We start from the raw sequence: 15,739 nt of genomic DNA on the forward strand, positions 1-15,739 counted from the left end.
TTTGAGAGAAAAATTGAAAATACCGAAAAATTAGAAGAGAGAAACAGAATCTCTATTCAAAATATGAATATATATTCAAACTCCGAATAAAAAGGCAAAAGAGCCACGCGCAGTTTTTTGGGCGCAAAGGTATATAATTTAAACCAAAAAATAAATTAAAAAAATTAGAGAATTTCTTTAATTACATGATTCGCGAATGGCGGACGTTTCGGCCCTTTTTTTGGCCATCCTCAGCGCAAATAGTACTAAATTAAACTATAAACGGTATACATAAAAAATCTTAATCAAGCGCAGAGTTACATGGTGACCAACGGTAGAAGGCGTGATCCCTCATGTCGCTCCAAAGGCAAAACCATTCTCCATGTAGTCCATGTTATTTCGGGGCAGAAACCTCGATTCTTTAAGCATGAATCCACGAACATGGTGATACGTTAATAATTGTGTCTGTAATTTGCGCGGAATGGTTTGTGTCAAAAAACGAAAGAGAGAGAAGGGTCCATGTCGAAATTACAGTAGTAAGACTTACATAAAAGAGACGCAACGCACAAGTCGACAGCAAAAATTTAATGTATCACCATGTTCGTGGATTCATGCTTAAAGAATCGAGGTTTCTGCCCCGAAATAACATGGACTACATGGAGAATGGTTTTGCCTTTGGAGCGACATGAGGGATTACGCCTTCTACCGTTGGTTACCATGTAACTCTGCGCTTTAATTGATTAAGATTTTTTATGTATACCGTTTATAGTTTAATTTAGTACTATTTGCGCTGATGATGGCCAAAAAAAGGGCCGAAACGTCCGCCATTCGCGAATCATGTAATTAAAGAAATTCTCTAATTTTTTTAATTTATTTTTTGGTTTAAATTATATACCTTTGCGCCCAAAAAACTGCGCGTGGCTCTTTTGCCTTTTTATTCGGAGTTTGATTTTAAGTTGTAAGAGCCTTACTTTTATATCTTATGAATATATATTTTTCCTCAAAGGCAAATAATTATTATTACTTTGATGCGGATAAATTTGGTTGTTACCCATCGGTCGGAAGGCACCGACAAACGCGAGAGATAAGCGACGGACGCTCTCTCGCCGTAACCCCCGTCTTTTCTTTCTCGGCAATAAATCGCGGGGAAAAACCTATCTCGATTTCCCGCTCGTCCTTCCCGACGCTTAACCTAAAAATTCATTAGATTATAAAGCCATTAATGCTCATCCGCACGGTCGAATGCGCCTCTCTTTGCTTAGGCGCAAATCCAGCTTGGATCGATGTCTCACATCCGTGCATTTCTATGCATATTTTTCTCTCGCTTTATAATCATATATAACAAACTTTGAAAAGTCAACATCTATCTTTTAATTATTTTTGAAATTAATTACAGGAGAATAACAGATACATATTGCATATTTATATATATATATGCATGTTATAAGTATATTTTAAATGGAATTAGTATATTTATATCACTGATAAGCAGTGGTTTTAGTTATGTAAGAAGAAAGAATTATTGAAAGAATCAATTAGTGGTAGTAACTATTTCTCAATCAGTGATATTTAATAAAAATGCATTTTATATATATTATAATATTATATATAAGTTTAGTTATATATATAGTTAAAGAAATATCTGTGTTTAATCAAGAGCCTTGTTCATTTTCTGTGGCCTTATATTATCCCATCTTAAGAGTAAAGAAATGTAACATACATATAATTCTGAATTTGAATATTAGTTATACGAAATCTTACTACCATAATCAATAAAATATAAGATGGAGAAGCAAAGTATAATTGTTTTCACGGAAGATCAGTGAATTCATTGATCTTCGGTGAAATCTTGTCACTGCTTTAATCAGTGACATTTCCATTGATTTAGTTGAAAAGAGTAAAGTTTAGTCTTTCTTATATTATACATTGCAGTGATTATTGATTAATTGCAAATGATAACTAGTTTTTATATAATGAATAATAATAAAATAACATAACTATAAAAATATTTTGTAATCGATGTGCTATTTCTCATTGTCTACTTTTCTGATTACAGAAGTCATAATTTTGCAGATTTTGGGGCAACCGCGGAAATTCAACGAACGCGATGGCATCCGGGTTCTCCGAATGACTCGCATTTATTGGTTTTGACATCAGAGAACTCTTTTCGGTAATTAAAAAAAAAAAAAACATTATGCGACTGTTCTTTCGAACAGAATTAATTAATTAAAATATCTTTATTTCAACCTACATATGATTATTATTCGCCGAGTTTATCATATTATCATCAATCTTGTCAATTGAGCGTACGCGCATGTCTGTACAAGATATTGTTAAAAACAAAACTATTTTATCTTTTAGTCGTGATAGCAATATTTTTCTCGCGAAAACTGCCGTTATAATTACAGCAAACTGCGAAACTCTCTCCGAAAGTACAACGTGACATAACTTAAACTCGCGTTCTTAACTTTTCGCGTTAGATGATGGAACGGGGGAGGGCTTTCTTAAGAATAAGAAAAACATTTACAAACTATACTTTAGAAGGCTTTACGTGCCACGCCGAAGCGTCTTTAAAAAAAAAAACTGTTGTCGGATTGACCTTAAGCTGCACTTAACTTTGCCGCAGTTTGTACGAGTGCGACCTGGGTGGTGCACCCAGACTCATAAAATGCTGGAAGGTCGGCCGCGCACCATCGAGTTCGCCCTCGAAGATCCCAGGTTTTGCATCCCTTGGTGAGGCTGCGGTAGATTTCGATTTTGCCACTCCTACCCTGAGAAAACCGGAGATGTTTGCCGACAAGAGCATCGATGAGGTATGAGCCCATCACAGATTTGCGAAAGAATATATGTCTCTTCTTTCTAAAATTCCTGTAATATGTGAGATTTCTTAGAAAAGAAAATTTATAATATTAGAATTCAAAATGATAGATATCTAGAATATAATGACGCACTTAAATATATATGAATTTAAGTATCACGGATTTAAGTTTCAAAATTTACTTAGATACACATTATAGCGATATTAGCTTGCTTTTGTTGAAATTGACAATAAGTTTTTTCTTGTACATGAAGTAATTTAATTTGAATATTGAATATCACAAAACTATATGTATATAAAAAAGAAAATCGGTATTCTCGGTTTTTTACAGGATAGATTTAAATCATTGTTGATATTAGTTTTGGATTTATATTCTTTTTGTATTTAATATCGATATTGATAGAAATTTCTAATAATTTTAATATTCCTTATAATTTTTAGGTAAAAAACATGGTCGATTGGAATCAGATCGAATGGCCGATTTTGGTTCTCCGTGGAAATGGTGAAGTGCTGATCGTTCATGGGAACATCTTATTGGAAAAGTACAAATTAAATATTAAATATGATATATATTATCTAAGTTTTACAACAAAAGAACGTTAACTATTAACGAAACTAAAAGAGCAAACTAATATAAGTAATACTTTCTATTGTGTCAGCTACGAGAATCCAGTGGTATTTGGTTCGTTGTCTATGTATCCTCCGACCGACGATAATTACGGAATAGATTCATGCTCTATCATGTGCCTGCAAACTACCCCACCGATAGTGGTCATCGCCATGTGCACTGGAAAGATTTATCACGCGATACTATTGCGCGAAATATTGGACGACGAGGACAACAAGGACGACAGAAAGGTATGGCGTATAATAAATATTGACGCATAATATATACCTGTATATATATAATACGTGTGTGTATCTTTTTTTTGTATATAAGTTTTATAACGAAGCTTATTTCTTTTTGTACAAATCTCTTGTCTCTTTCTCAGACTTGGTCGCAGTATGGCTCAAACTACAGTCTTCACACTCCAGACGACGCACTTTACGTCTACGAGTGTGTCGAATTGGAGCTCGGTCTCCTCTTCACAGATGACGATAAAAAGTATAATTGTCCTATCCATCTTCACAGTGATAAGAGCAATAAATCCAGGTATTAATCTATGAAAAATATGTCAATACTAGATGTTTTATAACTTGAAATTTTTATTCAATTTTTATCATCTATACATAGTTTATTAATCAAAAATCAATTTATTTACAACGAAGATTACGATACTTTTCCAAGATATTTTGCATTACATTTCGATCAAAAAATTAATAGTTTTATTGTGTGTGATTGAATAAATTATTTATTAGTGCTCATTTTTATTAGATATTTTTGCTCTCATAATGCCGGGATTCACATGGTGAGTTTACCGATGGTTTCTCAACTGGAGGAATTTATACATGGCAAGTACATTTATATAGTATTGAGAGAAGAGTAATAAAGAAAGAGATAGAGAAAGAATAGAAGCCTTGTAAAATCGTACAAATTTTTTAAATAAACAAAATTGAATAAATTGTCTACATTTAAAAAAATTTTTTTATATGATAATTGATTAACTTGATTTTTTGTTAAAAATAAAAAAAAAATTAAAGAATGAATTAAAATCAAAGTTTGATTTTCTTCTCTATTTAATATATTTTTTGTAATATTTCTTTCGTCTAACAAAAAAGAATTTTTTTTAGATAACAGCGGGAATTACTTACCATCTTTGTCAAACCAATCAACTTTGCAATATCTATTCTCTATGAGAACAAAGCACACGAATATAGACGAAGCTACGCCGATACTCGGTTTCGGTCTACTTCAAGAACCTTGTGTTTTAATCGCATTGCTGCATACAGGCATCGTGATAGATCTTTCGGTTATAGATCTTTATTATCTCCCAAAGATCGAACAACTGGAACCTATCGCCAATACTACGAAAAAGGTAGTTATCAATATATTAATTATTATATTAATATATTATATTATATCAATATATTAATATTATATTGCTAAAGTAAACAGCGCTTTTATTTCGACTTTTTTTTAACTTATTTTTATAATTTTAATTTCAATCTTATTTTTAAACTAATTTTTTTTAATTTAATTTGATTGATCAATGAGAATATTCTGGATAAGTCTAAGATATATTATCGATATTTCAAGGTAAATAAGGAACCCTTCGACATGTATATCAGAAGATTACTAAGACGCGAAATATCACAACCCATAACGAAAATAGGATCTCGCTCGATGTCCTTGAGCGAATCCCTAGAGGTAGGCAATCCCTAAATACAAATCAGAATATTATACAAATATTATACGAATCTATTGAAATAATTGCTAAAATCTTTATTATAGATAAAGATCATTAAGAATACTTAAAAACTTTCTTCTCGTACATCTCAAAAATAAAAAAAGCATTATAAAATAGAAAAATTATAATTAAATAATAATAAAAAATGTTTTAATTTACATGTTTATTTTTCACAATTACAGTTTTTGTATCATGCCACAAATATTTTTCGCACTCAACATTTTGTTCAACACGACAAAGTTCGGGAAGAAATCAGTAAGAAGGTCCGCGCTTTGAAAGCTTTGAAAACTCATCTATTAAAAGAACTCGATATTCTGATGGAGACAAAGAAAGAATTGCGCCACACTGCTGAACATTTAGCCGAACGATACGAAGATATCAATGATAAGCAGAAAGAATTGGCGCGTAGGTGAGTGTACTGTTCAATTGTATAAATAATATTTAAGCAAAAAAGTTTTACAGAATTATGGTTATCATTTGTGTTTAAAGTAAATGAAGCATAATCTTTTATCAATCTATTGTGAAAAACATACAAATTATTATGTGTTCTCAGAGCAGAGGAAGCTTTAAGATTGGTAAATTACAAGGAACCATCAATGACTGCTGTCGAGCGAGCAGAGGCAGAGGAATTGAAGAAAATGAACATAAAGATACATGGCATGCAGATAAGACTTGAACAACTTAAGAAAAAATCTATTCAACAAATCAAACATGTAGACGCTTCCGAATCTAATGAAAAAAGAAAAGAAATTGTTTTTACACATAGCCAAGAAAAAGTGATACAGGAGACTCTTTCTCAAATGTAAGTAATATAGCAATAGCTTAAAATTTTGGATTTTATAGATTTAAAAACAAATTGATTCAAGAAATTTTGAGTAATATTGTTATCACGTATATTGATTGCCTCTCAATATAATATTCTATAATATTCTCTCAAGTAATATTCTATGTAGTATTAATATTTATTATATGTAATATTAATAATTATTTTCTTTTTTCTTATACAGGGCAAAAAATATAAAAAATTTGATGGATCAAGCAAAACATATTAAAGCAGAAATTGATCTTTCATACATTAACAAACAATAATAGCAAATATTAATCTCTTAACTGTAAGTAATAATTTTACATAAAATTTGTGTATACAATATATATATATATAAAAGATAGTTTTTATAAATAATTTATTGTAATCTTACCTAATTTTTATATTTGAAAGTTCCATATAATTCATAATACTAATTATTTATTCTTCCCTTGTTTGATCATATTATCAGTATTATTATCACTATTGCTATTACTAAGATAAATATACCAAAAAGAAAAATATATGATACTGCAGATATATTGATAATAAAAATATATTTTATTAAATTTTAGAATATACTTAACTTATAATATACAAAAAGTTTTATTACTCAATTTATTTGGACTTAATAATATAAAGATAGTATATATGGAAAGTACATATTAGAAAATACATATATATTTTAGAAACGTATATGTATATAATATACAAAAAGTTTTATTACTCTATTTATTTGGACTTAATAATATAAAGATAATATATATATATAATCAATATCGAAATCAACCAATCAGTCGCTATCAACTTCATCAATATCATCAAGTGGAACAGGTGGTGGTTCATTTTCAAATACAGGCATGATCTAAAGATAAAAGAAAAAATAATTATTCCTTTCAGGAATCTATTTTCATAGAAATATATATATAAAATTTTTAATAGTGATTACCGTGGTAGATCTTGAAGTTTCTGTTTGTTTTATCGAGAGATCGTTATCACTGGATGCGTTTAATACTAGCCTTTCTGTTTGTTCTTCAGTTTGTTGTTGCCTAACAGTTTTAATTGTGGAATCCACATTCTTATTTATCTTAGAGTCTACATCTTCTTCATCAGAGTCTTCATATAATACTTGTAAAGTGATATGCTAAACACAAAATTTCGATTAAAATACATTAACATAATACTATGATAAATATTATATTGGTATTTCTCTTATACCTTTATTGTGCTTGCAATAGTTGACTTTACATAATCAAAGGATAGTTCAGAACATGATTCATCCGCAAATCTTTCTGATAATGTATGATATGTTTTGTTCATTATTTGCTTAATTTCTTTGTTCTTTTTCTTAATCTACAAGTTAAGTAATTAATATAATATCAATGAATTGATAAAATATGATATGTAATTTACAGAATATGTGATTAGCATTACATCTTTTTGTCTGAAAGATGTTGAATCAGCTTGGAAAACGTGCTCTCTATTAGAAAGTCTATTTTCTAAACTAACATTTTTTTCTTTACATTGTTCAATTGTATTTTTAGCTACTTCTAAAGCTTCCTTAGTTTTTTCCAACTCGTCATTTGTATTACTTAGTTTTGTTTCCAATTCTTGAAGCCTTCTGTTCATATCCTTATTAATTTGCAACAATGATTCCTTCTCCTCTGCATAGTTTAATAATACAATAATTATTATACTTATATAAATTACACATACTGATATATTATTATTACTTAAATATTATTTTTATTATCTCAAATGATCGTTGTACCTTCTGATTTTTTTAAATTATTTTCCAAAATACTTATTTTGCTCTGCGTTTCACAAATTTTCTCATCCGATATATTTTTATCAGTACTCTTTGGTAATTCATTTTGCTTTACTCCTGCATGAGATGCATTAAGAGCTAAAAACATTTTCCAAGAGGCATCCAAAGTTGCTTTATCATTTGTCGGAGTTGTTGCATTTTGAAGCTCAAGTGCATGGAACTACACATATGTAACAATTTTATAATTGATGTATTATCATCTTATTATCCATATGCATACCTTGTCCAATAATTTCTGGACATTGTCAGATATCTTGGACATCCCCATTCGTATTTCCGCATTTGTTATCCTTGTTTCCGATAATAACATATTGATTCCGGGATCTAGAGTGGCTGGTACTGTACGATTTACAGTCTGCGGTACAGGATACATCTGATTGTCCATTGTTACATAATGCCCCTATAATTTTGACTGTCTTTTACTATTTACTTTGCATAAATAAATCTATTGAATACAGAACTACTCTTACAGCAAAATATGGAGGTGCCCACTGCTGCGTTAATGGGGATGCAGCAACTACTGGTTTGTAAGTATTAGAGTTTACAGAAGGCACTTCAGTTCTTGGCTCCACAACTTTATGAGTGGCTTTTTCTTCCAATGACTCTTGCAACAAATTCTTCTTTTGCAAAGTTTCTTCTGATTGTTCTATCTAATAGAATAAGCAATATTTTAACAAGATGTAGAGAAATTGCACTTTCATAAAAAAAATTTGGAAATTGTGACAAACCCTTTTCTGACGAGGAGATTTACGAGGTACATCATCCTATAAAATAGTATTATCTCTCTCAAATTAGGTGATGATATATTGTAAGTTATATTCGAAAAATATATAATATAAATGTAATGAAAAATTGAGCAGTACAAAATAGGAATGTGAATATAAATACCTCAGTATCCTCAGAATCAGTAGTAGAAGGTAGAGTCATTTTTGGTAAGATGGATTGACCCATTTTAGCCATCCTTGATATTATGGCAGCTTTTCCACTTGTTAAAATTTTAGGTATGGGCACATTTTCTTCTGGTATTTTTATATCGGTTACCTCTATTATCAGCATAACATCTCTCTCTTTAGGAAATCCAGGACCTAAACTAATCTATGTAAAACTATTTAATAGACAACATTGTTACATACAGTATTCCACAAAAATTTGTTGAATTACCTGTTTGCTTGGAGGTAAGAACAAAATTATTTTCAGGCCCTTGCCACTGCCCAAAAGAACTCTCTCCCAATTGTCATCTGTCGATATTTCTACAGTCATGATTTGCGACATTACAAAATTTGTCTTAAAAGGTTGTATTATCTCAGTTCCCACAAAATATTTGATACATATATTGTCTCCTTCTTTCGCGATCATATCTTTATTACTTGCTGGTGCTAAATCTTGGTAAATCACATTTTCTCCTCTCTCTTGTACTGCAAAGTAATGCGCTAATCCTATTTCTATTCCAAACTCTAGATAGCTCTCATTATTCTCGAATAAAATAGACCAATTCTCATTGTTATTATCATAATAACTGGCATAATTGTTTGCTTGTACAGTATACACAAAATCGCGTGTCACTGTGGCGATAGATACATATTCTTGTTTAGTCTTGTATAAAATTATCTGATATAGCCTCGTTGTTACATTGCCTGTCAATGCTAAACCAAGCTTCCCAACAGAAGCATATTGACCATTTTGTCTGAAATTTAATTATATTGTTATTATTAATTATAATTCATAAAATAGATATCATAGAGAGAGAGATAATGTTATAATCATAGGTATGCATATTATTTTATCAATTATAAGAATAAGTAACATTCTTAGCAGTTTGATATAATTACAATTTAAAAGCATGTACAGCTTTAGCTATTAGGATTTCTATCTTAGAAGATGGCGCAGTTTGCTGTATATTATATCGAGTATTCTCAAGTATTCTATTCTTTTTAGGAGCTGTTTGTTTAATGGAATGAGGATCTGCAAGTTTTGATTGTAGCCCAAAAATGGCAGCCAGATTAGATCTGAAAATACAATAAAGAGATTTATTCTTATTATACAAGAGATAAAAATAATATTAAGAAAAAAAACAAGTTAACATCATTTTATTAAAGATAATAACATAAGGCATAAGCATTTATTAAATAGATGCAAATCTGAAAATTGAAATTAAATAGAACAATAATTAATACATAACAATAATTTTATTTGTTTTAATTGCACATTTTCTTCTACACTTAAAGTAAATGTATGTTCAGATTTTAGAAAACGAAAAGAAAAAGACAAAATGCGATATAGAAATCAGACATTATTATTTAACTAATTAAATCATTAAAAATTGAAAAATATCCAATAAATTATAATGTGTATATGTGTGTGTTATATGTAAACATACACAATATACGTACCCTCCTGAAGGTACAAAGTCAGGCTCGTCTTCATCTCGAAAGATCTTGTCAAGATTTGGTAACTGATTCGGCGCGCTCATGATTAAAGAAATTTCGTACACTTTAATCACACGTGTAATAAAACAATAACACGCCGCGATGGCATCTCGTTACTTGCTGTACAAATCGCCACTTATGGTGTCAAGAATCCTGAAAAAATCACTTGGAATTCAACACTGATTCCTGCAAGAGATGCGATGAGGAAAATTAATTTTTCCTTACAATATTCGCATAATACGCGTTAAAAATAAGCACGGAGACGCGCTCCACCCTTGAATTATATCTTCTGACTGACGTTTTGAACACATTCGATATAGATAGAATGAACAGAGTTTGTTTATTGCATATATTATATATACATGCGTTTTTCGTAGTTTTTTCTTTTTTTTCTTTTTTAAAGATGCTTTCGACTCGAATAAGTTATTTATTGTTAACACATTTACTACAAGGTTTTTGACAGGTTTTAGATCAGGTTATGAAGGGGATAGACCATATACAGTTAGCGCCTGCGCGTGCAATCTTTAACGCGTACTGTGCGTGTGTGAGTACCGCAAAAATTAATCTTCATCTCCACGTGCGTTTCTCTTACCGCGCAAAAAAGTTGATTCCATTTAACGACAATATTGTTATGTCTCGTCCGATAAAATGAATAAAAGATTGAAACTGGATGTTATCTCGACATCGAGAACCTTACGTTCGGGAAAAACCCTCGCGACCTTCTCAGAAAAAACGTCACCTTATTTTGCCGGTGAAAAAACGATTGTAAAGACCGGTGCGAAGAAACGTTCGCCGATCAAGATCGAATACGATGCGACAGAGGATAAAGCGAACGTTAAAAGTACTGATGCAACATCAGCCGTCGAGATACAGAGCCAAAATGTCAAAGAATCATCGACTCTAAAAACTGTCAAAACCGAAAAATGTGAGATGAAAGACGAGAATGTAGAGCAATCAGCTGATTCGAAAAACATCAAAGATGAGAAACGATGGATGCCACCGAATTGGGAGATCATTTTGGAAAATGTCAAAGAAATGAGAAAACATAAGACAGCCCCAGTTGATGATATGGGTTGTCACAAATGTACAGATCCTAATGCCAGTCCACCAGTATCCAGATATCAATCATTAATAGCTCTGATGTTAAGTAGTCAAACAAAGGACCAGGTCACACATGCTGCTATGCAACGTCTTAACACTTATGGTTGTAGACCGGATATAATAGCAGCTACACCTCATGATGTTCTAGGCAAACTTATATATCCAGTTGGATTTTGGAAGGTTTTGATGCTATCTGTTTATTGAATATTAATTTTAGAATTCAATTTTCCTTAAATCTCTTTGCATTAAAGATGTATATATTATTTCTTTTTATAGAGAAAGGTGGAGTACATAAAAAAGACATCAGTTATTCTTCTAAATAAATATGGAGGTGATATTCCAAAAACAATAAAGGAATTGTGCGAGCTACCAGGAGTAGGACCTAAAATGGGTCATATATGTATGCAAATTGCATGGGGAGAAGTATCTGGTATTGGTGTGGACACACATGTTCACAGGATTTGCAACAGATTAAAATGGGTGAAAAAGCCAACTAAAACACCAGAGGAAACGAGAAATGAACTAGAAGATTGGCTTCCTAAATCCCTGTGGAGTAAGATAAATTATCTTCTTGTAGGATTCGGTCAAGAAATATGTCTACCTCGATTTCCAAAATGTTCTGAATGCCTCAACAATAATATTTGTCCATACGTCTCAAACAATAGTGGACAGAAGAAAAAGTAATAAATTCATATATTTATATATATAAAAAAAAATCAATGTTTATTACAAAATACATTTATTTAAAATTATATATTCAGCAAACTTTTCAAATATTCTAATGTTTTGATTTATTTTTACTCCGTTTACCATGTTTGTGCATTACTTTTTGAGCATTATATAACTTTTGTCTACTCTGTTTTTTATTTTTCTGTTGTTCCAATCTCTGCTTTTGTTGAAATGCCTTACTTTTTTTAATGTGCTTCAGTGCTGCTTTCTTTATTTCCCGTTTCAGTTCTTTTGAAGATTTAATTTGTTGACTATCAGATTCAGGTTTCTGCTGTACTAGATTCTTCTGTTTCTCTTGCAATGACATTCCCACAATTTCATCGTCATCATTATTAGCATGCTCACTTTCATCATCTTGTTCCTCTTCTTTTTTCTCTGCAATCTTGTTTTCACCTATCCACCTACTTCCTTCTGCAAGCTCCGCTACGTTTAACTCCAAAATACTGACTGTATGTCCTTCCAGATCATATTCTTGCTTAGATAATAATTCTTCTAATTCTGGGACATTCCGATACGTTACTAATTTTTTGTAACGTTCTCGTGCCTATGAAAATACATATATACTTGTATTTTCTATAATTTTTTAGAAAACAATGCTTTAGCATTTTACACTTACCTCTTGTTTAATTTTCTTTTGTTCTTCTTTTAATTGTTTTTGCAACTGTTCCTGAGCTTTCCTTTTCCGTTCTAATTTTCTTTTACGAAACCCTCCTAAAAACTCTCTATATTTGCATGAATATATAGTTTACTTGTGTGATAATTATACGAATTTAATAAAGATAATTACCGTCGTTTTTCCTCATCAAAAACAAGCGTGATCTTTTTTCGTCTCTTAGGTTGACCCATGGTGTAAGTAACGACGTGTGCTATCTTCTCGGACGAATTTTCGTCACATTCTGCGCAGCATGGTGTAAGTAACAAGGTGTGCTATCTTCTCGGACGAATTTTCGTCACATTCTGCGCAGCACCAAGTTTCTGCCATCTTGCAAAATCATCATAGCAACTGATAAGCAACGCGACGATAAATGGCCGCGTTTAGCAGAGAAAACCGCTTAGTAGCAATCGAATGTGATTGGTTCTTACTTTTAGAACCAACGAATCAACGTCGAGTGTTGACAAGACGATAACTGAGCACTTTCTCTGCTGAACGCGGCCATTGGTCAGTAGAAATGCCTGCGCAGTAGCACACCTTGTTACTTACACCATGGGTTGACCAGGGGCGCGTTCCACTTAACGACCGCAACGCTCGCAAGCATCATCTGTCCTTGTTTAACTTTCGGTGAACAACAAGCATAAAATGATACCGTGAACGTTGCGGTTGTTAAGTGGAACGCGCCCCAGGTCCTTTATTTACATCCAATAATCGCGGTTGAAATTTTTCAAACATTTTTACATGCTATTTACGACAGATTGTATGAAAAATAGATTATATTGGAGAACATGTGTAGAAAAAAGAAATATTTCGAGATGTATCGCTAGTGGAAGGTAGAGGGAGATTCGGACGACATTCGCGTGGATAGCCAATAACAAAATTTCTTTTCTAGAGATTTTAGGCTTGCCACTTCCATTCTAGTTCCAAGATAAAATCTTTTATTGGAGATATTGTATGCAAAATGCAACCTAAATTTCCTATAAGAATAAAGCTCATTTTGCATGATTTTTAAAACACACTTAATTTTTTATATTATAAGCTCAAGGAGAATCTAAAATCTAAAATTTTATCCATGCATTAGAGTTATACTAAAACAGATAATACCAGCATTATTAATTTAGAATGCTATAACATATCATATATATAAAACTATTTTCTAATGGATAAAACTTGCAATACAATAACCAATTTATTAGAGCTATCGCATATATATCAGAAATGTACATACATATATAATTTTGGATGTATTCAGAGATATTATCTAGAAATAATACAAAAATATGAGGATGAAATTGCAATTTTATTTTCGACCCTAAAATGGGTCATTATGTTTATCCTCTGCCTCTACCAGTTTGAGATCCTCCCGGTTGATTTTGTTGATTAAGCCATGGTGCCGAACCAGTACCTTTGCCTCTTTGATTCTGTCCCCTTCCTCTGCCACGAGCTAGAACAATTTTATTTATTAGAATCGTAAAATATACACATACACATGTAAATTTTGTTTGAAAGAAGAATTTTCAATATGCAATTAAACATTGTGATTCATTTTATATTATCTCATATATATTTTTATATAAATCTAAATGCCACATGTATAAAATACTAATACCAGCTGACTTTTTTAGAGACAAAATTTAGAAAAAACATTTTTCAATTAGTAACATAATTAAACTCATTATTCTATACATCGTTTGCAAAACATATATATTAAAAGTATATATATTCTTATTGACTTTTTCTTTTTTTTAGAATCTATCCGAAAAAGAAAATTGACTTACTAAACTCTCTCACTTTCATAAATATCTATGTAGTATTTTAGTACTGTTTTTTTCACTAAACTCTACTAATGTTTACAGGAATACAATATTACAACAAACCTTGAGCACGCAATATAGCGGATTTTCCTCTACCGGCGGTGCCCGAACCCTTGCCACCCGGCCGTTTAAACATGGGCGCATTTTTCAGCATGTCCGGTAATATGAGAAATCTGATTTTCGAGCCACGAATGTATACATTTTCCAGCTGTCCCACCTGGCCGTCCCGATACGTCACTGTGATATTCTGCATCTGACAATTCATATTATCCTCCGCTTCTATTAGTTTACCACGATACACTTCGCCGGTGTTTGTCTCGCAGGTTATAATATGGCCTTCCGCTTCGTGAAGCACTTTGATAGGAACTCCGATCGACATGGTGTGACTAACTAACTAAGAATATTTCTCTTTGGAAAGAAAAGATATCTTTGTTAGATTTCCGTCCTTTATGCCCAGGACGCGTTTTAATGCTTCTCTTACCTTATAAATACTGGCCGAAATCTGAAATCAATATTTATGGTTATGGTTATGGAGGGAACCGGATGTTTTCACGCACTGAGAGCGGAAGAGGAATGAGTATTGTTCAATCAATACATCGAGAAGAATCGATTCTCGTTGAAAGATCGATTATCTTCTCGAATCCTCAAATTTGATTGAATCTTTTTTTATTCGACGTTACTAGACCTCTAATTCTGGAAATCGCGCTAAATAAATGTAAACCATTATCTTTTATGATCGCAGAGGAGAGATTATTTGTATGAACATCTATTTTTTACAAGATCGTTCAAGAGATTTATTTAGACTGTTTGTACATACAACCGCGTAATGAATGTATATGCATAAAAATGATCAATCATGTATCTAATGAATATTATATTTTTGCGTTCTGTATATTAGACATGTCATCGGTTTTTGTATTTTTTTCTATGCATATGTATTATGCGGTATATAAATACGTCCGAATAGAGCTCTAAGGTCATGAAATATACTGATTTACATAATAGAAACATATATCTCCATCAATCATAATGCAAACTCTGCAAAATAAAATAGCAACTGGATATTTAAATATTTGTTATACCTTTAATAACACACACGTTCGAAAGACGTCCAGAGGACATCTAGAGTAAAACATGTTTTACATCCTCTAGATGTCTTTTGAACATATGTTATGGGCGCGAATCTTCAACTAAATTTCCTATATAAAATATTTCGATTTCTAATAAAAAAAAAAAAGA

At 31.5% G+C, this 15,739-nt stretch overlaps 5 protein-coding genes across 7 annotated transcripts in view; 2 read left to right on the plus strand and 3 right to left on the minus strand.

Annotated features, from left to right (window-relative positions):
• The window catches only part of LOC115239672 (nuclear pore complex protein Nup88), a 70,567-nt gene extending 60,766 nt beyond the window's left edge, over positions 1–9,801 (plus strand). The window contains exons 5-17 of one of the 2 annotated variants that reach the window (XR_003884665.1): positions 2,036–2,149; positions 2,606–2,792; positions 3,239–3,339; positions 3,457–3,655; positions 3,790–3,950; positions 4,173–4,249; positions 4,529–4,773; positions 4,995–5,105; positions 5,328–5,554; positions 5,699–5,947; positions 6,153–6,257; positions 8,251–8,305; positions 9,714–9,801. Coding sequence is in view for 1 of the 2 variants with exons in the window: in XM_029814316.1 (XP_029670176.1) it covers positions 2,036–2,149; positions 2,606–2,792; positions 3,239–3,339; positions 3,457–3,655; positions 3,790–3,950; positions 4,173–4,249; positions 4,529–4,773; positions 4,995–5,105; positions 5,328–5,554; positions 5,699–5,947; positions 6,153–6,234 (1,753 nt within the window). In the remaining variant the exon portion in view is untranslated. Of the gene's footprint in view, positions 1–2,035; positions 2,150–2,605; positions 2,793–3,238; positions 3,340–3,456; positions 3,656–3,789; positions 3,951–4,172; positions 4,250–4,528; positions 4,774–4,994; positions 5,106–5,327; positions 5,555–5,698; positions 5,948–6,152; positions 6,258–8,250; positions 8,371–9,713 lie in introns of those variants that run through there. The other variant, XM_029814316.1, reaches the window with a different exon arrangement.
• Positions 6,496–10,304, minus strand: LOC115239671 (FK506-binding protein 15). The gene is made up of 12 exons (XM_029814315.1): positions 10,169–10,304; positions 9,608–9,784; positions 8,940–9,462; positions 8,667–8,873; positions 8,507–8,542; positions 8,249–8,428; positions 7,999–8,178; positions 7,722–7,938; positions 7,385–7,614; positions 7,169–7,303; positions 6,900–7,094; positions 6,496–6,815 (listed from the first exon to the last, which is right to left on the minus strand). The coding sequence occupies exons 1-12, from the start codon at positions 10,246–10,248 to the stop codon at positions 6,744–6,746; spliced, it is 2,232 nt and encodes a 743-aa protein (XP_029670175.1). The 5' UTR covers positions 10,249–10,304; the 3' UTR covers positions 6,496–6,743.
• Positions 10,305–10,749: 445 nt separating this feature from the next.
• On the plus strand, positions 10,750–12,079 carry LOC115239675 (endonuclease III-like protein 1). The gene is made up of 2 exons (XM_029814322.1): positions 10,750–11,485; positions 11,582–12,079. The coding sequence occupies exons 1-2, from the start codon at positions 10,853–10,855 to the stop codon at positions 11,987–11,989; spliced, it is 1,041 nt and encodes a 346-aa protein (XP_029670182.1). The 5' UTR covers positions 10,750–10,852; the 3' UTR covers positions 11,990–12,079.
• Positions 12,006–13,041, minus strand: LOC115239676 (nucleolar protein 12). 2 transcript variants are annotated; one of them, XM_029814323.1, is made up of 3 exons: positions 12,822–13,041; positions 12,651–12,756; positions 12,006–12,578 (listed from the first exon to the last, which is right to left on the minus strand). In XM_029814323.1, the coding sequence occupies exons 1-3, from the start codon at positions 12,878–12,880 to the stop codon at positions 12,084–12,086; spliced, it is 660 nt and encodes a 219-aa protein (XP_029670183.1). In that variant the 5' UTR covers positions 12,881–13,041; the 3' UTR covers positions 12,006–12,083. The 2 variants fall into 2 exon arrangements, with proteins under 2 accessions (XP_029670183.1, XP_029670184.1); XM_029814324.1 differs by having other exon boundaries at positions 12,651–12,745; positions 12,822–13,035.
• Positions 13,042–13,862: 821 nt separating this feature from the next.
• On the minus strand, positions 13,863–15,187 carry LOC115239678 (small nuclear ribonucleoprotein Sm D3). Its single transcript, XM_029814332.1, has 3 exons — positions 14,982–15,187; positions 14,564–14,908; positions 13,863–14,130 (listed from the first exon to the last, which is right to left on the minus strand). The coding sequence occupies exons 2-3, from the start codon at positions 14,877–14,879 to the stop codon at positions 14,018–14,020; spliced, it is 429 nt and encodes a 142-aa protein (XP_029670192.1). The 5' UTR covers positions 14,880–14,908; positions 14,982–15,187; the 3' UTR covers positions 13,863–14,017.
• Between the last annotated feature and the right edge of the window lie 552 nt (positions 15,188–15,739).

Source organism: Formica exsecta, unplaced genomic scaffold (genome assembly GCF_003651465.1).
Source record: "Formica exsecta isolate Colony F162 unplaced genomic scaffold, ASM365146v1 scaffold393, whole genome shotgun sequence".
Classification (NCBI taxonomy): Eukaryota; Metazoa; Arthropoda; class Insecta; order Hymenoptera; family Formicidae; genus Formica; species Formica exsecta.

Coding starts and splice junctions, on each gene's coding strand:
- LOC115239671 (XM_029814315.1), bottom strand. CDS start 10,248: ATGAGCGCGCCGAATCAGTTACCAAATCTTGACAAGATCTTTCGAGAT. Junction 7,304..7,384: donor CATCTTTCAGACAAAAAGAT/GTAATGCTAATC, acceptor CTTAACTTGTAG/ATTAAGAAAAAGAACAAAGA. Junction 6,816..6,899: donor AAACTTCAAGATCTACCACG/GTAATCACTATT, acceptor TTTTATCTTTAG/ATCATGCCTGTATTTGAAAA.
- LOC115239675 (XM_029814322.1), top strand. CDS start 10,853: ATGAATAAAAGATTGAAACTGGATGTTATCTCGACATCGAGAACCTTA. Junction 11,486..11,581: donor ATCCAGTTGGATTTTGGAAG/GTTTTGATGCTA, acceptor TTCTTTTTATAG/AGAAAGGTGGAGTACATAAA.
- LOC115239678 (XM_029814332.1), bottom strand. CDS start 14,879: ATGTCGATCGGAGTTCCTATCAAAGTGCTTCACGAAGCGGAAGGCCAT. Junction 14,131..14,563: donor CGCTATATTGCGTGCTCAAG/GTTTGTTGTAAT, acceptor AAATTGTTCTAG/CTCGTGGCAGAGGAAGGGGA.
- LOC115239676 (XM_029814323.1), bottom strand. CDS start 12,880: ATGGGTCAACCTAAGAGACGAAAAAAGATCACGCTTGTTTTTGATGAG. Junction 12,757..12,821: donor TTTGATGAGGAAAAACGACG/GTAATTATCTTT, acceptor ATGCAAATATAG/AGAGTTTTTAGGAGGGTTTC. Junction 12,579..12,650: donor AAAAGAAAATTAAACAAGAG/GTAAGTGTAAAA, acceptor GTATTTTCATAG/GCACGAGAACGTTACAAAAA.